The sequence below is a fragment of the Heterocephalus glaber genome, unplaced genomic scaffold (assembly GCF_053883595.1).
Source record: "Heterocephalus glaber isolate CG9 unplaced genomic scaffold, H.glaber_assembly_v1.0 deba00001689, whole genome shotgun sequence".
NCBI lineage: Eukaryota > Metazoa > Chordata > Mammalia > Rodentia > Bathyergidae > Heterocephalus > Heterocephalus glaber.
The window spans coordinates 621839-644435 of NW_028258414.1; the positions used below are offsets into that span (position 1 = coordinate 621839).

General features: G+C 37.7%; 1 protein-coding gene across 11 annotated transcripts in view; it reads left to right on the forward strand.

Annotated features, from left to right (window-relative positions):
* Window positions 1–208: 208 nt before the first annotated feature.
* Tcf12 (transcription factor 12) overlaps window positions 209–22597 on the forward strand; it is a 384470-nt gene continuing 362081 nt past the window's right edge. For 5 of the 11 annotated variants that reach the window (XM_087199160.1, XM_021237172.2, XM_087199162.1 and 2 more), the window contains exons 1-3: window positions 214–405; window positions 902–998; window positions 1949–2021. In XM_087199160.1, coding sequence (XP_087055286.1) covers window positions 924–998; window positions 1949–2021 — 148 coding nt within the window. In that variant the 5' untranslated portion in view covers window positions 214–405; window positions 902–923. Of the gene's footprint in view, window positions 406–901; window positions 999–1948; window positions 2022–22597 lie in introns of all 11 variants that reach the window. The other 6 variants (XM_021237170.2, XM_021237171.2, XM_021237173.2 and 3 more) reach the window with 4 other exon arrangements.

A 22597-nucleotide genomic window follows, 5' to 3' on the forward strand; every position in this document is an offset into this window, starting at 1 on the left:
GACTCCCTGGCCGCCCCCCTGAACGCAGGCACTGGCTGAAGGCACTTCCGAGACCGCGCGAGGCCCGGGCGGCCGGGGCGCTGATGGCTGCTTCGGGAGGAAAGCGGCCGCGAGCCCCGCCGGCCCCTCCCCGGCCGCAGGCCCCGCCCCTCCCCGCCTCTCCCCGCCTCTCCCCGCCTCCGCTCTCCGCTCCCCGCTCCCTGCGCCGGGCACGCTGGGGTTAACCGAGCGCTGTCGGCGCGGAGGGATCTGGGGTGAACGGAGCGCGGTGCTGAGGCCCCTCAGCGAAAAAAATGTCCGCCTGAGGAGACCCACAAGTTCTGTGGTGGGACTGCAGCCCGCCCGGAGGAAGGCGGCCGCCGAGCCCGCCCGCGCGCGGCCCGAGGGAACTTTCGCCGGAGGCTGGTGCGGAGCGGGCCGGGATCCGCGGCGGCGGGGCCGGTGGCCCGTGCGACTGCGCGCCCCTTTGTGGCGCCGGCCGGCCGAGTTGGCGCGGGCGGCAGGCGGGGGCGCATTGTTCGGCGGGGCCGGCGCGGGGGGCGGCGGCGGCGCGGGGCGAGGGCCCGGGTCCCGGGCGCCGAGGACGCGCAACTTGTCCGCTCCATTGTTGGGAGAGAGCGAGTCACTTCCCCCGCCGCGCTCGCTCCGGACGCCGCGGCCGCCTCTCGCCCCCGGGACCCGCGGGCCGAGCGGGGGTGCCGGGGACCGGGTCGGGACGGGCTCGGAAACTTGCAGAGTCGTCACCGCCGCCGCTCCCAGGTCGCGCCGTGGGACTCGTGGGCTCGCGGATCCGCCTCGGACGAGGGCTCGAGGGGAGACCGGCGCCTCGCGTCCCCGCCGCCGCGCCCGGCTCGCACGCGGGGCCTCGGGTCCCTCGCTCAGCCGCGTTCCTCTGCCGTAGGACCTGCGAGAAGTGGCCGAAGATGAACCCCCAACAACAGCGCATGGCCGCGATAGGGACCGACAAGGAGCTGAGCGATCTGCTGGACTTCAGTGCGGTAGGAGCGCTTTCCACGGCTTTGGGGTCTCGAGGGTCACGGAGCGCGAGCGAGCGAGCAAGCGGGGAGGGAAGACGACCTGGGGACGAGCGGGTGAACTCCGCTTCGAGCTCTGCTGCTTCCCAGGGCCGGAGACCAGCTCCCCAAGTTGGACACCTGAACTTTGATGTAACATCTAGACTTGCAAATTTCAAACTTTAATGCCAGAGGGGTGGTTTGATTTAACCAGTTAGAATAACAGCAGTATAAACATGAGCTTTGGTTGAGTCACTCTCGGACCCTAATAATTTTTAGAGTTTTTGGACTTTATATGAAAAGTAGAAAGTCATTTTTTTCCCCAATATTTGTCACTATTTCCTTCCCCCAAGATCTCCGAAGGCTTATGGTACCTGAAAGATGTCATCTTCAAGAAAACCAGTCCAGGGCTAGAATTTCCAGTCTTCTGAGCTGAGCACTTTTAAAATACACATTCAGCATATATTTGTGTTTTTTAAAAAGCATGTATATATATTTTTCTCACTATGGGAAATGATTAAATGTAATGTGAAACCGTAGGGCCAGTGCCTTTCTTTCTTTCTAGTGGGAACTGTTAAAATCCTTAGTGTATGTAATAATTTTATAGAACGTGATTGTAACTTCTGTTAAATAATGTTAATGTCATATGATTAACCCAATTTCAAAGTGAGATTCATGGGTAAAAATTAATAGTTTAAACTTAATTATCTTGGAATCTTTCATGTAAGTAACTGGGTTTTCAGAATAGAATGTCACCAGTACTTCCAAGTAGTGTTAAATAGCATTCATTGTTGCCGTTCTGGGACTGAGTTTATCACCAATTTTATTTCAACTTTCCTATGAAATACAGAAACTGGGGATACTTGGTGGACTTCTGTGTGCAAGGAGTCTAAAACAATTTCAGGATTAACAGGTACATATGGGTTATTTTGCAGATGTTTTCCCCACCTGTTAATAGTGGGAAAACCAGACCAACGACACTGGGAAGCAGTCAGTTCAGTGGATCAGGTAAGGTAATGTCTGAAACTAGAGACTCCTATTTTGATGTTCTGATACATTTTGGTTGAAAAGTGTGAAACGTTTTAAATCTGTCTTCATTCCATGTCAAGTTAAAATTATAAACAAAAACAAAAAAGCCTCAAACTTGGGCAGTTGTGCTAAAGATTCATCGATAGATCTGTAAGCATTTCAGTATGGATTTAAAATTCTCTTTTCTGTGAATTTTAAAATTGAAAGTGTCTTGAGCACAAGAGATTACATACGCCTCAGTATTAGAAAACTGGCACAAGAAACTGTTCTGTGGTCCATGGATAGTCTTTAGAAGAAAAAAATACTTGTTTAATATAAGTATATACAGTATTTAAATTTTCAGCTCATTAGCATTATTAATTTCTGGGTTCTAGAAAATAGATGAAACAGTATTATTGACTATAAAAAGTAGAATCATCAAGTACAGTGATTAGTAAGATCTGTTTATTTTAAAAGATGGTCATTTCCTTGGAAATCTGTAGGAAATCAATAATTTTGTGGACAGTTATTTGAAATGTTCATGGACTAAATGTTAGAAATGATTAGATTTATTTTAAATGATACCTTTTAGATTACTGTATTCTCTTCTGTGTTCAAACTGTTAGGATAATGTTTGGGGTGAATGAAGATTCCTATTTCTGTACCAATGCTGTTATCTTTAAATTTACTTTTGGAGCATTTATAACTACTGTGTTCCATTCTTAAACATTTAACCAGGCTGGGTGGGGTGGTGTACACCTGTGATCTCAGCACTGAGGGAGGCTGAGGCAAGAGGATGGAAAGTTGGAGTCTAGCCTGGGCAGGACCCTGTCTCAAAATAAAAAATGAAAAGCTGGGAATGTAGCTCAGTGGTAGAGCATCCCTGGGTTCCAGCCCTAGTAGTGACAAAAAAATTTATCTCATTTTTTTTGTTTTCCTAAAGTCTTTTAAATTTGTAATTTAAAAATAAACATTCCAGAAGCAAGGTTCATTAAAAGCTGTAATTTTCTGTTTAAATTTATTCCTTAATCATGTCTGTGATTGCAGCACTTGGGAGGCTGAGGCAGGAGGATATCCACGAGTTCGAAGCCAGCCTGGGCTACATAGTGAGTTCATGGCCAGCTTGAACCATGTAGTGAGACCCTGTCCCCCCAAAAAAAAGCCTTAGTGCTTAGATAAATAAAACCATAACAGCAACATCTTAAAACCAGCTGTCAAATCTCTAGGCTAAAACTGAGTAATTCCTTTGACCAGTATTTTTTATTTACCTTAGTAAAATGATAGTTGATTTTAAAAAAATATTGTGAGAGTAAGACATCAGGAAATAAATATCATAACTAGTTGAACACTTTATTCCACTTCACATTTTAAAAAGTTTCTATTTAAAATCATAACCTAATTTATTTAGATTTATTTTAAATTTTGAAATTACAGCTTGTGGGAAAAATATAGCCTGTCATTGAACATTTGAAGTAGGTAAAATAAAATTATTTTTGGACAAATTAGCCCAAAGGATAATAAAGTATTATTTTTGATCAAAGGATGTCATAAAATTTAGCCAAACCCCAACTTTTCTTTTTAGTAACCAATCATTTGAAAACGTACTTACTTGGGGATAGGAAAAGAAAATTATTAATATAGACATGGGCTGTATTTCCTTTCTTTTCTAGGGTTTTGAGTATAATTTAATTTTTGCAACTAAGAATTCATTCACAGAAACTTTCAGATTTACTTTGGTAAATCTACATGGTAGATGTCTAGTATATTTCCTTAGGTGAGTGTTGATATTGGTGTTTCATACTGTTCCATCTTAAGTTGTAGACAATATATTCAGCTGTTAACAAGGACTTGGACTTCAGAAACTTGGCTAGTTTTAATACTTTTTGTTTTTAGAATAAGAAATTATATCTGCTTCAGTTTTTAAAATTAAGAGTAATGATTTATGATGTAAGAAAGTCTGTGAAATTAAAAAGTATGTGTTTAAATCAGATGTGGATTAGGAGCTTGGTATTGGAGTTGTTAGCCACCATTCAGTAGGTTGCATTACATACACACAACTTACACACCTACAAACATTTTTCTATGTTGTAGAAGTCACATTTGATTCTTTGGAGTAGGAAATGTTTAATTTTAGTTGAAGTTGTTATTCATTGCAAGTTTGAATTTAAACATTTGTATTTAGTGGATGTGGTTTTAAGTGTCTGGGAAATTTGTTTAAAAAAAAAAAGCTGTGACCTTCAGTAATTAGTGAGTAGATTTAAATTTTGAGAAAAGAACATGTAATTATTTTATGTCAAAATATACGATATGGCTTCCCTGTAGCCCTTTCTTATCTTAAAGGGAGTGTCTAAGAGAAATTGGCCAAGTAATATGTGTATACTTTGTATACTTTATTGACTATGCATAACCTGCCCTGATTTCAAAAGATATATATATGTAATACATCCTAGTACTTGTTTATTTGTGGCATATAAGGAGTTAAAGATCTGACTTCTCTTTGTAGAGCTGCTGTAATGATTAGAGATTTTGTTTTGTTTTCAGAGTAAATTTGTAAAAACTTCATGTTTTTTGCTTTGTGAAAGCTATAGTTTATAATTGTGCAGTATAGTTTCCTTTCAGTTACTTTTCTTTTCCTAAATTTCACAGTAGACTGTTTTTGAGAAGGAGTATGTAATACTTTCAGAATTTCTTTTTATCTGAAAGCATACAATATGTGTTATAGTATGTGGTGTTTTTAAAAATCATATTTCTAAAGCAAAACAAATAACTTGTGTGATGGCTGACACTTTAAAAGTCACTGGAAAAGATGTATATTTATTATTTGCTTTACTATTTGCTTATAATGTTATTTCTTCATTAAGGTGTTAATTTCCTTTGAATTGTTAGGTTAGACTATGAATTTGTTCTTTTGGCTTGATAGCCTCGGTAAAGTGTTCCCATGGTAAGCTTGAGAGAAGTGTTTCTGTGGGAGTAAAAAGTGAGGTATTCTATTAAGGTAGTGTATAGAAAGAAAGCATGTTGAAAAAATTAACAAAATGGAAATGGTTCAGGTGTGTCAGTTGAGTATATGGATATAAATTGTGATTTTGTGTTTAAGTTTTAGTAGAAATTAAGTATTTATGGGGTATCTGAAAATTTCTTTTGTTAGTTTTTGAAACCAAGTAATAAGAGATTTTGGAAAAGAGTGCTACATTATCGTTTTGCAGGCCATCTGTATGTATTGAGTATGTCACTGATGTTTCTGTTTGGAAAGTTATTTTATCAAGAAAGTAAAGCTTTACTTTTCCCTGTTTGGACTTTGTAACAGTATATTTTCTTGCTTAAGATTTTTTGGAAATAATTTTTAGACGTGTTTTCTAATAGGTTTTTAAAAGGAATGCAATTTATCATTCTTAAATCACTGATCATTCAAAGTGAGAGTTTTCAGCTATATAGTCTTTGAAAATATAGACCTAAGGCTGAAAAAATGAATTCTCATTGATCTTCAGTTAAACTTTTTGTTTTGAGATAATTATAGATTCACATGCAGTTATAAAAAATGATACAGAGATCCCAGGTTCCGTGCAGAGGTAACATTTTATTGTAGTACAATATCACAAGGAGGTCACTAGTATAGTCAAGGCCCAAAACTATTCTTGTCACCACAGAGATTTTGTGATGTTGCTTTTTCTATTAAATACGGTAAAATTATTAAATGTCTACTCACTCTATTAAACATTTCAAGTTGATATAGCATTATTTGAATATATCAAGAAAAAAATCAAAAGAAAGCCAAAATTTTACCAATACATTTTTAAGCTGAATTGTAGTAGAAATGTGAATGGTGATTATTAGTGGAAAGAACGTTAAGTTGGCTTTTCATTTGAAGTATTTTAAGGTTTTGAGTAGAATGTGGGTCACACTGTGTACTAATCTGGGTTGAAATTTATAACTAATTTTTATTAATGTATACTTGTTAAAAATTTGTTAAAATTGAAACATGTTAGACATTTGTTTTGGGTATGCTGTAGTGATGAATGACATGAGTAACTTCAGAGTCAGCAGGCATGAGGGGAAAAAATGTAATATGATAAAACACGATCTTGCTGTGAAGTAGCTCATTTAAGGTAAAGGTTAGCAGAATGCTTCTTTAAAGAAAACTTTACATGAAAATGCAAACTTGGAAAATAGGAAAATCAGAGACAAATTTATAACCATGAATACTGTGTGCTCTTCAGAAAAATTCTGTGTTCCTTTAAGTCACCGGTAAAGACTACCTACCTAGCTGCTCTCGATTCTCCTGAGGTAGTTTAGAGTGTTAAGTCAGCTAATAGCTCATAAAGCTTCCGGGATAGCCCTTAGCTCCTGGTGAGCTATTCTTGAGGGAGGGGAGGGTTGGATTGTCCTGAGGAGGACACTAGGATTAGAAAAGCAGGCTTTTGTGGTAATCCGTGGATGAAGTGATAAAGGTTTGAATTTGATGTTAATGTGGGCAGTAGAAAAGGAGAATCCAAGGACTGGAGTGACAGAATTTGAAGGATTGGATATCTATTGGGAAGAGAAATAATTCAAGGTTGTGGAGTGCTGGAAATAATGACATGCTGAATTGTTCTGAGCATTTTAGATTTCACGTAATAGAAGCTGGGAGTGTATCTTAGTGGTAAAGTGCTTGCCTAGCATTTGTGAGGCCCTAGATTCCATTTCCCCAGCCACGCCCGCTTACAAGGGGTGGGGAAAATTCACAGGACATGGGACTCTCTTGGCTAATTTGGAGATTTTAAGAGAAGAGTGCTAGGAGAGGAATTAAAGATACTGGTTAAAAAAATCTTATTTCTGCCTATAAATTAATACATGGTTGTCATTGTAAAGGAAATGAGAGCAGACAAAGCAGGGAGGAGGAGAGAAAACCACCTCTTATTTCACTATCCAGAGAAAATGGTTATGTTTTGGTTTATTTCACTTTGTTCTTTTTTTGATAGTCTTATGTTTGCAGAGTCGATAGCTTGGTGATGGTTTCATTTTACATACTGTTTTTTAATTTCTCTTAATATTCTGTCATGAGTTTTTACCTGTTATAAAGAGTGTATAAACTCGGTTTAAAACTGTTGCATGCTGTTGTATGGAATGGATATGACTGCTCTTTTACTACTTGACATTTAGGGATTTAAAAAATTTTCCTTTTCATAGTATAAATAATGTGGTAGTGAGCACCTTTTGTACATTCATATATTATTACCCTTGTTTAAATGTCCTTTGGATAGGAGATGAAGATTTTATTTTTGTGCCCTACAAGTTGTAATTAAAACTAAGCAAGTGAATGACTTTAGAGAAATTTACCTCAGGTAAATGATCAGGCAAAGAGTTGATATTTGGATAAGAAAATGAATGACTTTAGGCATCGCAAGTGCAGGGGCGATCCCCAGTACCCCCCCCCCCCCCAAAGAAGTGATGTTAGCTGATTATTTAACGTAAAAATAGAAATTATTAACATATGAATGGAATAGGTGGTGACCTTTGGTGCACATTTGTATATAAAGGGGTTGTGGCTTGACTGGAGGGAGCCCCTGTGATTCTCTGGCCTGTGTTTATTAAAAGAGAATCAGTCTAACTATAGTCTTGTCAGTGAGAGAGCCCCTGAATTCCTAACATTTTAATGAGAGAGGAGAGGCAGTGTAGTGTAGTGGGAAGAGTTGGATAGAGGAGCCAGATAACTGGGTGTGAGTTGGATAGAGGAGTCAGATAACTGGTTGTGACTCAGTGGTTTATAGCTTATTAGCCGAGTGGCCTTAGGCAAGTCATTTAAGTCATCTGAGCCATACTTTCTTTCTTTTTTTTTTTTGGTACCAGGGATTGAACTTGGGTCCTTGCGCTTGTGAGGCAGGCGACGGAACCACTGAGCTAAATTCCCAGCCCAAGCCATACTTTCTTATTTGTGAAAAGTGGATAATAATACTTTCAGAATCCTTGTGAGGATCAAATGGTTATCTGTGTGTTACCTGCCATACAGCTACTTCAGAAATGATCATTACCATTATTGTCAGTCGCATATTGTAACACTTATGGTAATAGTATAATAATAAAGCCAGTTTTTGTAACCAGTGTTTATTGAAATGCTGTTATATGCCAGGCATTGGGCTAAGCCATTTTTAAAGTTTATTTTATTTTCAAATTTTTATTAGTACATAATTCCAGTACATAATGATTACATACGTTGTGGGGAGTTGACTCATGTACATCACAAATCTTAATTCTTTTTATGGCCCCCCCCCCTTTCCCCACTGTTTCCCTCCATCTCTTCGTTCCCTTCCCATGTTTAGTTCTTTATTTGTACTTTGGGTTTCTCATATAGGAGAAACCATGAGATAATTTAAGCTTTATTCCACTTAACATGGTCTTAAGTTGCATCCATTTTTCTACAAATGACTCAAAGTTATCTTTCTTTATAGCACTTCAGTGTGTGTAAACACCACATTTTCTTTATCCATTTATCTGTTGATGGACATTTAGATTGCTTCCAAGATTTAGCTATTATGAATTGTACTGCTGTAAACATGGGTATGCGTGTCTAACTCTTTCAGGAATATACGTTGTAGTGGAATAGCTGGGTCGAATGGAATTCACTCATTTGATATTGGATAGAATGAAATGTTTTGTCTGTGGTAGTGGAGGTGAGGAAATGCCCCCATAAGGGCAACATACCAAAGTTGCTCTTTAGTGCCTTCAAGTTTATGTATTGTTACAAGTCAAAAAAGTAATTAATTAGGTGTAAGAGTAGTTTTAAAAGGTCATAAGGTACCTAGGAATCTTACCTTTTTTTTCCTTTAAATTGGTTTCTTATTTTTTTTTTTTTAAATTAAATATCGTAGAGTACAGAATGGTTAGCAGAATATGCATACTTTTTGAAAACCCTCTTCCATGCCTAGGCATCATTGCTACTTAGATATAGTGTTTTCTCCATGTTGTCTTTATCTACTCAAAATTCTTTAGATATATAAACAAAATAAAATTATGTGACCTGAAAGGATAGAGTAGCTGAGAGAGAGGTTCAGTGTCACCAGAGTAGAGCCTCACCATATTTCTTCTTAATGACAGAGAAGGAACAGAAACTCCCTTTGTAGCCTGAAGCAACACATTGCAAGGGAGAAGAAATCTTATCTTAAAAATTCATGTGCATTTTACTTTCTGCTTCCTAGCACAAACATATTTGTTGTAAAATCAGTACATTTTCATTAATCATTGAGTAACCTGAAGTTCTAAAGATGCATCATTCTTGGCTTATGGTATCATTTTCCTTCTGATTTGGTGATATCTTTGGTTGGGGGCCAGGGTGGAGTGGGGTACTGGCCTGAACAATCCTTAGCAAGAAGCTTGGCTCTAGAGAGTATTTTTTAACTGTCTTAATTCCTAGACCTTTTCTTGCTCATACAGAAGTCTGTTATTAGGGGAAAAAGGATTTCACTAGGCAGGAAACTTATTTCCATAAACTAAAGCACCAATTTGTTAGCAGTGTGACTGTTATTTGAACCTCTTTTCTATTTCTAATCAGATCATCCTGTAGTTTTTTAAGATGTAGTTGGGAAGAGTATATATTTTTATGGAGAAAGCTTAATTTTTTTGTTCTATATTTAAAATGTGCTCTTATGTGTTACAGGTTAAAACTGCTCTCATAAAGACCACAGTGAGTCATTCAAGCTGCTATAAGCTGCTTGGGGACTTAAAGATCACACAGAAATGAAAACAGATTAGGGATTGGTTACTAATTTTTATTGAATGGAATCTGGTGACTCAGGGATGAAATCTTCCAAATAATACAACAAAACAATTTGAGATAAGATAAGGGACAAAAATATTTCTTTAAAAAAATCTTTACTATTATCATACCTTACTATATTTTTGGTGATTAAAATTGGAGAGTTGGCCCAAGATGTCATTTTGTCAATGCTGTTTTGGGTGTTAAGGCACCTGAATTTGGACTGTGGCTATCCCTGAGTTTGTGATAATTAGACTGAGGAAACATAACCTATCACCAACTGGGAGCCTGTTGGGAGGCAGCCTCACTCAGAAGTGTGTTTGCTTCTGGTAGTTTTGCCATTGAGCTGTTGTGAGCAAGGTCAGCTCCTAATTCCTCTTCAGCTACTTTAGTGGTGGCTAATGTAGAGGGCATGGGTTGGATTTAGTATGCCCATGGCTACTCCAGTCTGTAGGCAGATGTGCTGCAGTTCTCAGCCACAGTTGTATTCTTGGGCGTGTTAGAGATTGCTGCTAACCAGGAATAACAGTCATCAAGCTTCTCATACTTGGAGGCATATGTTGTTGTTTTGAGCTTGATGGGGATAAATAAGAGTTTTGCTAGTTCCACTGGAGAGAAGAAAATGCAGGGTTAAGCATAGTTTTGCCACAAGTGAGTTCAGAGAATCTGAGTTTATATGGCTACTTGTAGGGCAGGGGTGAACATCCTGAGCTCCTGAGATAGAAGATCTTGCTGGGTTTTTGTTATGTGGAAGCCCTGCTGAGTTTGTCATCTGGTCTGGGGCCCATTTGTTTTTCTGTTTACTATTGATATGCTCAGGTTTGGGATACCAGTATCTAGTGTTGATCCCAATTTGATATAAGGTTAAAGGGAAAGATTGTTACATATTGATTCTCTTGGTGAGAACATATAGGCACCTTGAATTGATAACTTTCGAACTAGGCAGATAATTAGAAGCGTTTCAAGATTATATTAAATGTTCTTAATGTACCTTGGCTAAGTATCTGGTAGTTCTTTTCATTGTAGGTAATGGCGTGTTTTACTTATTATTTGTTGAGACCTCCTGTTCCATGTCAAAGGGCTATCATCGAGATACAGTTTTGAAGTCACAAAAGGTCTGAACCCCCAAATTTTCCCTATAAATTCAGAATAAACTCTTCACCAATAACTGGTCTTACCTGATGGGGCCATTGGCATTCTCTTATTTTCTTTTTTTTTTTTTTTGGTACTGGGGATTGAACTTGGGTCCTTGCACTTTCAAGGCAAGCACTGGAACCACTAAGCTAAATCCCCAGCCCTTATTTTCTTAGTTTTTAATATGGTTACTAGGTGCTTGGGTGATAATGGGTTGTATGCTATATTTTTCTTTCTAAAATCTGAAAAATGAATTTTTAAAAGAAAATTTTTTGAGACAGAGTCTGTCTGTGTAGTTAAGGCTGGCCTTGAACTTGGGACAATCCCCCTGGCTCAGCCTCCCGAGTACTGGGATTACAGGCATGCGCCACCACACCTGGCTTAAAAAATTGAATTGTTAAACTCACTTAGGTCCCATGGATTTTAGAAAAGGTATTTTGGAGATATTCTCTCCCTCACATTGTTTTCAATTCACAGTAAGAATTTCTTTTTAATACTAAAAATATGCATTAGGAAATTTATCATTTTAGATACAGAAAAAATGTTGTGGTAGACTTGTTCATATAAAGCAAATTCAATTTAGATTTTAGGCTTTTTAGGCTGAGCTTTGATCTTTGAGTAGTCTACCTGTACATTGATTTAGGGAATCAAAATCAATTTTGAGGTGAAGTTACCTTTCTCATCTTTTGGGCCAGTGAGTGTACAGATGCCTCTCTGGTCAGTTAAAGCATACAGGAAAATACCTTTGGGGGAGTAGTAGTATTTTCACTTGTTCCCCACTTTGTAGATAGCCAGCATTAGATGATCCCTTCCAAAAGGAAGCTTCAACCTTGACCATGTTCTTTTTGAATTTTCACTGTTTCCTGGGAATAAACAGAAAAATCCTCTCACACCCCTCTCAGCTTCATAGAAAAATATAGAGATAGAATAATATCTGTAGAGGACAGATAAAACTAGTCTTTAGTAAATTTTATTTCCTGTTGTACGGGGAAGAAGTTTTCAGACTGGTAGCATAATGTTAATTCCTGAAATGTACTTACTACAGGCATGTTCATTACAGACTGGTTGTGAGTGGAATTTTCCTCCAGAGCCTGATTTAGCTCACTCTCACTGCTGTTTAACACAAACTATGAAAGTAATAATGAAATGTGTAACAAACTAGTCTTTGGGAAGAGAGACCAGTAGCCTATTCTGACTTTTCTGTTTGCTTTGCAAGTCTCTTCATTTAGTGTTCCCAGTTTTATTGTCCCAAGAACATGATACAATTTTGAATAACTAAATCCACTTAAGATTTATAGATATACTGTAGAAACACAAAACAGGCAGTACAGCCATGGTCTCTTTTGCCTTTATATTTATTACAGCTCCTGTCAGACTTTAGAGCAGCACTACAGTGAGCAGACTCATTCACCATGAGTGAGACTCTGGAGACTTGTTGAACAAGTTGTAGTAGGAGTGGGACTTTGCCCAGTGAATGACTGGGGGGAAGGGGAGGAGTCCTATTGTTTAAAAAAAGATCAATAGTGATAAAAGTACTTTATAAATATTTACTCATATGCTATTTGCTTCATAATTCTTTTAGGAAGTTGGTAACTTCATTTTACAGAGGAAATAGAGAAATCAACAGCGATACACATTTGCCTGTGGTTTCTTACTGCCCCTCAGAAGTAGCAAACGGATGGGTTGTTGCTGCACCTGCATTGATATCAATCTGCTAGAGCACTGTGTGTCTTGAGGAGGAATTTAATATTGCTAGAGGTTTTTAAAACAGTTTGTTGTTATAATGAGGAATCTTAAATAGTGTAATGTTAATACTCTCCAAAAGAAAGTGCTTCAAGATTTATTTTAATAGAAAGTATAAAAGTGTCTATAAAATAGGTAAACTTTTTATATTGAGATATTGAGTGTAAGCAGTTACATTGTGAAATGTCTTTACAGAAGTCAGTTTGTGTGCATGTGTGTGTGTGTGTGTGTGTGTGGTCTTCAATTTTCAAACTTTGTGTCTTAAGATAAAATTTGGTAGTTGTAAGATATGAGAATATTTGCAAGATCGTAGAAGAAAATGCTTACATCTCCCATTGTAATAAATTCCTCATGCTCTCTTGAAAATCTCTTAAATGGCTATGATGAGCATAGGTTGTAGGTGTAACCAAAGAATTCAAGACCTTGGAAATGTATTCTGAGGGTTCTTGAACCCAGGAACCTCTGAGTTGTTTTTACCCTAACATTCCTTAGAATACTGTTACCTATTTGTTGTTGTTGTATGCCTGTTGGCCAGACTATACGCTCTCTGAAAGCAAAGATAGTGTTTTACACTTGTATTTCTGTGAAGTACCTTGATTTGAGGTCAGTAAACACTAGATGACTATTTTGATTTAGGTTTGGGGGATGTATAAGGGGTGTGTGGAAGAAAGATTAGATTCCTTAACTTGCATTTTTCTTTTTCCTAGCACTAGCTATATGGTGCAGCTTAAAGGACACTGAAGCTTGAGTGTATTTGCTGACTGGAGACTTGAGTTATACATTTATTAGAATGTTCTGCCTGTTCTCATTTCTTCTGCAAAGGTCTTAGCTTATTCAGGACTTCATATTTAAACAACAAGGATGAGCAGGAAGTGGCCAAGTGGTAAAGCCATTGAGGTTTTACGTGAATACAGCTAGCTGTACAGAACCACAACCAGATCTGGCTCTGAAAAGCAAAGAGAAGTGATGCTTTCATAGTGTTTTATTTTCACAGGCTGTATGGCATGTTTGTCCTTTACTTAGGTTGTGGGAAGAGCGGCTTGTGTGATTCTGAGCTAAACTGGGCTGAGAAACTGTTTTATGAGAACCATAGCAACCATTTAACTGCAGTTTGGAAACCAGTAGATGGCTGGGACTTTGGAAGTTACACTTTTCTTAAGACAACTCTGACTTTTGGCAGTTGATTGGGTCTAGGGGAAGAGGTTGTATAGTCTTCAGCATTATAGCAGATTTCGGGGAGCTATGAGCAGAGAAAGATGTTTTATGGGAAGAGTGTTTTCCTTAATTTGTGATAGGAAAGTGAACTTTTTACTTAATGCATCAAGTCACTTTGGGTTTTATATTCTAGGGCCAAAAGTACTTTTGTTGATTGTAGAACATTTGTTGTCTTTTTTGAGTACAGGGGCACAGGCCTGCAATCCTAGTGGTTTGGAAGGCTGAGGCAGATAATTTGTGAGTTCCAGGCCTGCTCGGGAAATTTAGGGAGACCCTCCTGCCCCCAAAAGGGGCTGGTGATGTGACTCAGTGCAGAGGCCCTGGGTTCAGTTCCCCAGCAGATAATTTTTGTATGTGTAGTAAAGACCTATATTATATATTTGTATTTATTTTCTTTCCTACCTTGGGGATTGACCCCAGGGACTCATGAGTGCTAGGCAAATGTTCTATCATTGAGTTCTACCATTGACCTCTAGACCCCTGAAATTATATTGAAAATCTAGACATGATGTCTTTAGCAATTATGTATTTATCTTTTTTGTAAATTAGGAATTAGATTGCTTACTCTCATGTAATTTGGAACTAAAATATTGCCCTCTTTGTAGAATTTGGAAAAATCCTTTTTTGGGTGAAGCCTCCATAGAAGGTTAAGGAGTTTTGTCAGGAGAGATCTAGGCCAATATCTGTGGTAGCTGGAGGTAGATAGTAATTCTCATCTCCATAATCTTCCTCAGAACATTCTTCACTGGAAGCTGCTGACTGATTTAAGGCCACTTTATTGGAGATACTGTCTGCTAGAATATTCTCTTGTGTTTCAGTTCTTACGTGACTTTCCTCTGAAACATGTAGAATATATTTTCTTAAGTAGCTTGATAGTTCATTTCAAACAGTAATTTTAATTGCTTGTAAAACCTATAGATTTCTGAGGGAGCACCATGATACACTTAATGTTAGACAATGATATATATATTTTTTGGTACCAGGGATTGAACTCGGGACTTTGTGCTTGTGAGGCAGGCGGCGGAACCACTGAGCTAACTGGCCCATTGATACCCTTAATGTTGATTTTTAATTTTCCGAAAGTATCTTTGGTTCCTGTGAAAGGAACAGGTTTGCATTTATTCAGTGGTTCTAAGATGAGATAATTGGTATTTTTATGACAATGAATGGGGGCTTTGTATTTTTGAATTTTGTGAAACAAAGCTGTGTTTGTAAACACATTTCAAAAAATATAAATGACACTTTTTGGTGAAGACATTCATTGAATAGTAAGAAAGTTCAGAAAAGAGTGCTTCTGTTAACATTTAATAATTTAACTTTTCATTGACCATCTTATTGATGTTTAAAGAGTACCTGGTTTTTTTTTGTTTGTTTCTTAGGACTTTTTGTGTTGAAAATAATTCTCAGGCTGGGTTGTGGGCGGAAAATATTTTTTGGTATCAAATTCTCCCTTACTGGTTTGGAGTTTTAAGATTATTGTCTTGGGTCAGAAGAATGTATCATAATGCCTTTCAGTGTAAAATTAGCCTTGGGAAACTCTAGGAAAGCATTTGTTTAGTATCTGATGTAAGAAGAACAAATTACTGTGGTATTAGACAGATAACATGTAAATATTTTAGTATAGCTCAACTGCTTTAAGTGTAAACAAGCAGTGTAAAAAGTATTCAGGCGAAATCCAAAGTGAGTCTTAAGCTTTTTTTTTTGTACTAGGGATAGAGCCTAAGGTTTCATACTTACTGAATTATATCCCCAGTCACTCATAACTCTTTATTTTATTTAGTTTAGTTTAGTTTAGTTTAGTTTAGTTTAGTTTAGTTTAGTTTGAGATAGGGTTTTGTTAAGTCACTAAATTGCCCAGTCTGGGCTTGCATTTGATATCTTTCTGCCTCTCAGCCTTCCAGAGTTCTGGGTTACAAGTATGTACCACCATGCCTGGCTACATCTTCAATTTTTAAAATTAAAGTGGTTAGTTTTATATTCTCCATCATTTCTTCACAGACTTTTTTTGGCTTTTAACAAAATTGACTGTTCAGGATCAAAACCATTATTTCCAGACAAAATGAATTATATCTATTTGTAGTGGTTTTCACCAACTTCTCAGATGACAAGAAGAAAATGCGAGATTTTAAATGTATTTTGAGCTAGGGCTGTAGCTCAGTGGCAAAATGCCTGCCTGGCAAGCACAAGGTCCTGAGTTCGATCCCTGGTACAAAAAACAAAAACAAAAAAACACTGTGAGAACTTAAGTGTATTTTGAAAGCCTACATGTACATAATTTTTGAAATTTTTTTTTTTTTTTGGTACCGGCGATCGAACTCGTGTCCTTGGATTTGCGCAGCAGGTGGCAAAACCACTGAGCTAAATCCCAGGCCTCAATTTTTGAAATTTTTAAGAATACAAGTTAAAGCTAAAAAAACTAAACAGTATGGAAAGGGATATGGGGAGAAACAGAAGTTCTTGTATTCTTCCTTCCTGTACCCCATTCCTATTCCTTTGGTCAGATTTATGCTGTTCAGTTGCTTAAAGTTTTTCATAATATACAAATGATGGATAGCCTTATTTTTTTACCATGGGAAGCTATGGTTCATAGACAAGGAGGGCATCACTATATAAAGGGTGTTATTGAGCCTGTACTGCCTTTAGCAGGGTATTTGATTTCCTAAAATATTTATAATGACTCGATCTGTTATATACAGTGATAAAATTACATAGTAAGCTTAATGAAACTTAAAAAGAAAAGCAGTAGCATTTCTTGATAATTTTAGGATTCTGACTTCACAAACTTAATTATTCTGTTCTTTTAGAAAACAAATGAGACATAATATAATAGAAAGCATTCAATAAAATATTGATTTTGTAGCACTGGGTGCAGTGGTGTGCACATAAAATCTCAGCCTCTTGGGAGCCTGAGGCAGATTGAGGCCAGCCTGTCAACTCAAAGATACCCTGGCTCAAAAACAAACAGAAAACATACAAAACAATACAAAAAAAAAAAATCTTTACATGTAGGGCCTCTGTACAGGGCATTTCTTTATGTGAATTATTTAACATAATCTTCATTTACTTTTCTGAAGCTGATCAGTTTTGCTCGCATTTATGCACAGGAGGAAATGTTTGCTAAATGGCAGCTTTAGGAGGTTGAGTACTACAGCTACTAACTAAATGACAGAATCCAGTTTCAAGGCTTATCCATACAATTATACTGTAATAGGTGCTCACATTGCTAAAACAGGCAGAATAGTTATCTGATATCCTGTTACCAAATATCCCAGTTATTTATTAAAAAATGGTGCCATTATTTTTATAATGTGTTTGATGGAGCGGTTGATTCTAGATAGTGAGCTGGCTCTGGCCTGATCTCAAACCTAAAAGTGTATTAGCATGACTGGGAAACTTTTAGCAAATATATATTTCTGGATCCCTTCCCCAGGTGTTCTGATTAGGTAATTTTTAGTGAACAAAAATTTACCAGCTTTCATTTTTAGAGGCTGGAAAACCCAGTATCAAGATACCATCACATATAACCATCTTTCTTGCTGTGTTGTCACGTGGTGAAATGTGAGAAGGTAAAGAGGGGTGTGTAGCCTAAATCTTATCTTACAGTGGGCAGTAGGCTATCCATGAGAACAGATCCTCAGGATCTGAAAGCTTCCCTTGGGGCTCATCTAACACCAGTCATCATGATTCTGACTCATACTTTTTGTGGGGCCACATTCAAACTGTAGCATTCCTTTCCTGGCCCCAACAATTTTGTCTTTCTCACGTGCAAAATGCATCCATTCTATCCTAGTAGCTCCAAAAATTTTAACTGCTTCCAGCATCAAACTTAAAGTCTTAGTCTAAGCCTAAAGTTTCACCAAACATCTCATGAGTGAAACTCAAGGTAGATATATCCTGAGGCGTATTTTTTTTTCCAGCTATGAGCCTGTGAAATCAAAACAAATTACGTACAGCACTGCTTGGTCACCTCAGGTTTACATCTCAAGGGGGACCAAGTGTGGCCCAGTACACAGCTTCAGAAGGTGCAAACAGTAAATACTGGTAACAGTTTGGAGGCCTAGAGAACTTTTGGGGGTGTGGCTTCTTCCTAGACTTTAGAGGGTGTTCTGGTCCCCACTAGAGCAGTGCCTGGTGGAACTGTGGGTAGGCAGGGCACTGTGAGCGATCAGTGTGTCTTTCAGCCTGGAAGAACTGCACTAGATTCCAACCTGTGAAAGGTGTCTTGTGAGCTAAGCCCACCAAGGATATAGAGGGGGCCTGCCTGAGACCTTGGGGACCCAGCCTTTATTTCCTAGGGAAGAATATGGAATCCAGAAGGATTATTCTCCAACTTTAAAGTTTAATGTTGTTTTCTCTGATAACTTTGGACTTACTTGAGACCAATTACTGGCCAGTTTCCTCCTTTTGGAATGAGAATGTCTATCATCAGTTTAAATTTAGCTATATTATATTTCTAACATTCTTCTTTGCTTTATGGGAGTTCACATTTTGCATCTTACCTCATTTTCCTTCTACTTGAAGAATTTCTTTTTAATTTCTTATAGTACAGGACTGCAGGTAGTATATTCTCTTTAGTTTTATTGGTCTAAAACGATTTTTTTTTCAAAGCCTTTATGTTTGAAAGATATTTTTACTGGACTTAAAATTCTAGGTTCACTTTTTAGTTTCTCACTATAAGTTGATAATACCTTCATAGTAAGATTCCTACCTATGTAGTAAGGAACATGCTTTCTTCCCATGGCTGCTTTTAAGATTTCCTAGTTTTCAGTACTTTGTTGTGAGGTTCCTGTTTTTTGTGTTTAATATATATATATATTTATAGTGTTGTGTTGAATTTGAAAACATTTTATTCTCTAAATCTTAAAATGTTCTTTTTGTTTACCGTCTTCTCTCTCCAAGGACTCTTAAGTGCTAACATAGGAATTAGTACTTGTGATATTTTTTCATAGGTAACTAGGGTTTTATTCATTTTTTTCAGTTTTCTTTCTCTTTATAATTCAGTTTTCATAGTTTCTAATATTCTCTCTTTAAGCTGTTGATCTTTTTATTTTTTTACAGTGTTTAATCTCTGTGTTCCATCCAGTAAAGTTTTTATTTCAGCTACTGTTTTTTATATCTAGGTTATTTTTAATGCCTTATATGTTTTATTCCTTATGATGTTTTTATTTTTTGCTAAATCTCTGAGCAGTATAGTTTTCAAGTCTTTCCTACTGCTATCACCCTTTTATTCTAGGCCTATTTTTATTGATAGATTTTTCTTCTGATTATGGATCACATTTTCCTCTAAAAATGTCTGGTAAATTATTTTATTGCTTTTAGATTTTTTATTACTAAAAAAAGCTTCAGTTTTCAGTTGAGTTTCTGACTCTGTGTCTTCAAAACTTAAAGATTTTCTGTTCCTGGATGTGAGGGCGATCTGGCTGCGACATCTGTCAGATGATCGCTGGGGTTGATTGGGCTGAGCTGGCTGGGTAGGCGGATGTCCCCTTCCTCCCACACCACCCCCTGTGAGTCCTTCTGAAGAGGAGGACCATTTCCTCAGTCAAGGGTATACGAGTAGCTATGCTCCCGTGCTAGAACCTCCAAACAAGCTGTCAAGATTTTTCTGTTCCTCAATGAAGGAAAGCATGTTTGGTCCTGTTATATACATATTTAGGAAATATAGAACATCATAGGCCCTGCTTGACATATTTTTTCAATTTAGACATTGTTATGGCTTATATCTGGATGTCCCCCCAAAACCTCATGTGCTCATAGGTGGGGCTTTTGGGAGGTGATTGGATGGTAAATTAGTCCACTGATGAGTTTATCACTAAGCTTGATCTAGGAGGTAAAACTTGAATAGAGAGGGTTAGGTCGTGGGGATGTGGTCTGGAAGGGTGCATCTCCCTTCTTCCTCCCTTGATCTCATATGTGTCTCTGATTCCTGCCTGCCATGCCATGAGCAATTCTCCTCTGCCATGCTGTCCTACTGTGGAGCCTACCATGGACTAAAACCTCTACAAACCATGAACAAAAATACAAATCTTTCCTTTTAATTTGTTAGTGTCGAGTATTTTATCTCAGTGACAAGAAAGTAACTGAGACTGACATTCTCATGAGAACTTTGTCTCACAACATAAACCCCTTGACATTTGCTCGAACACATGCCAAACAGGGATTTTGGTGCTTTCCCAGCCTTCTTAGCATAAAGAAAAGTAATTCTACCAGGAGTTTGGGAAAGCCTAGTTTTGTTAGGAGCTGTGTTGTAGGAAACCCTACATGCTATGCAAATGCTAAACTATTCTTAGTGCTTATAGACACAGCACCCAGAAGAAGAGAAAGCTGCTAAATTTTAATTGGATTCTGGACTGAATGTTGTATTATTGAGTGTTTCGAGTTTGTTCTTTTTAAAAGATTTAAGGCTTTGTCCTGGCAGGAAATTATTAGAGATCACCTTGATCCCTTTATGGATTGCTTTTAAGATTTTCTTAGAGTGGGTCTAGATAACTTTATAGCCATATTATTAAGGCATAACCCTTCTGATATCTTTAATGAATACTTTGAGTTTTCAGTTTTATTCTCTATATAGAGTGCTTCGAACCTAACTCATCTCCCAGTTTTGTTTGAGCTCTGGGAATACAACTTTTCTGATATTTTTAGCCTGCCATTATGAAGTTTTATCCGATACTTGTGTGATTTGTTCCTAATGGTATATTCAAGGGGACCCTGTGTAGACTTCTGGAGATTGTTCTCTGTATATCTCCTTCTTCCAGATCACTGTCCTGTGAATTCCAGCTGCCTTTGCCTCCCTCCTCTCCATGAGACCACTCCACTTTGCTTGAGATCAATTCCCAAAGAGGGTGGCGTTCACGTAGTTTCTCTTTTCCAGGGATCACATTATTACAGTGTTTGTTTTCCAGTGTTTGAAAACAGTCATTTGGTGTGTGTTTTCCACTTTTCTGGTTGTTTTCAGTGGGTGATTTAGTTCCATTTACTGCATCATAGCTGAAATCAGAAATCGTCTTTTCTTTTTATTCAGAAGGTAAATGTGGCTGACAGGACATGTGTAATACGAAGAGTAGGGGGTAGTGTTGAAGTTAGGACAGCTACCTGTGTCTAGTTTGGTAGTAGACTGCAATGTCAGTGATGTTTCTGAGGGTGTGATACACAACCTCAGTGGTGGCCTGCAATGGAGCAGAGCTGGCTGAGGATACAAGTGCAAGCATATAGGTGTAGAAATGATGGAAGCTCTTCTTAATTGAGTTGGTAATATGAGGCAGCGGATCATCCAAGATAATATCAAGATTTTTATTTTGTATGATTAATCACTTTAATAGAAGTTAATAAGCCTCATTCATAAGGATTTCGTGAGACTTAACTCAGATGATGCTTATAAAATTCCCAAATGACAATGTAGTAGACGGTTTGAAGTATTGTTTATTGCTGAAGTCCATTTTCTGGCTCTCTATAGAAAAGCCTGCATAGTGTTTCTCTGGTGTCATAATGACCTTAAAATGTTACCATAACTCCAAAAATAAAAATTAATGTCTAAGGAGAAGTTTTCTTTCCTTTCTTTGAAGAATTTAGTCTTGTATGAGTTTCTTAGCTTCATAGCAATCTTTAAGATAATCCTTTAAAAAAATAATTGACTCTTAGCACAGTGAATACCAATGGAGTAGTGCTGGTGAAGTTTTGATGAGTTGAGGAAAGGCTTCTTTGTGGTTTAGTCACTCAGAATGAAGTTGAGGTCTAGGGTTTGAATGAGCTGAAAAGTTAGTCACAAAAGCTGTACATAGAATGTAGTTTCTAGGCCCCCATGCACCATTGTTACAAGCATTACTGCCCATTTACCTTCCTGTATGTTCTACTTGCTCATCTTCGTATGTCACTGGGGGAAAAATGCTCGTGCTTTTCCTCAGTAAAAATACTAAAAGCCCCACACTTTACCTAGATAAATCATAACCTGTCAGAAGTGGACAGTACCACCAAATATCAGATTACCTTCAAGTTAACTGATTTTCTTTGTATGATTCGCTTCATCCAGCCAGATATTTTGAGAGAAAGCACACAATTTTGTGACCACTAAAAATGGTCATTCTCACAGCACTCTAAAAAGGCAAAATAGTTGTTAACTTTAAATAATACAGTGGTACCTTGATTCACAATCTCAATTCCATGATTCTGGTCACAAACTGAACTGAACTGAATCAAATTGAGTGGGTATGTTTAATGTTGACCTAATTAGGGAAATTGATTCAGTGCTTGTCCAGTTTGGTTTGTGACCAGAATCATGGAGAGAATTGAGTTTGTGAACTGAGGTACCACTGTATAATTAAAATCTTGCATTTCATCTTTATTCCATTGTTTTTTTACTTTATTTATTTATTTATTTATTTATTTATTTAAAGTCAGAGTCTCGCTATGCAGTTCAAGCTGATCTTGAACTTACTATGTAGCCGCTGATGCTGGCCTTGAACTTGCGACTATCCTCTTGCCTCAGCCTATAGAGTGCTGAAATTACAAGCATGTGCCACCATGCCTGGCCCATTAAGTTATTTTAAATGTCTGCTAATGGTTTTATGTGTTCTCACTTACTTACTGGCTTTTGCATTGCTCTGTACCCTAATCAAACATAATTCGAGTATTCCTACACTTCTTAATATTGTTATGGTTACTTATTAATATACATTTGTATCTCAGTAATTTAAAAAAGCTTCTACAAAAGTATGATGTGTTCACTCTTCCAGTTGTACTGGAATGTAAGGTTTTTTTT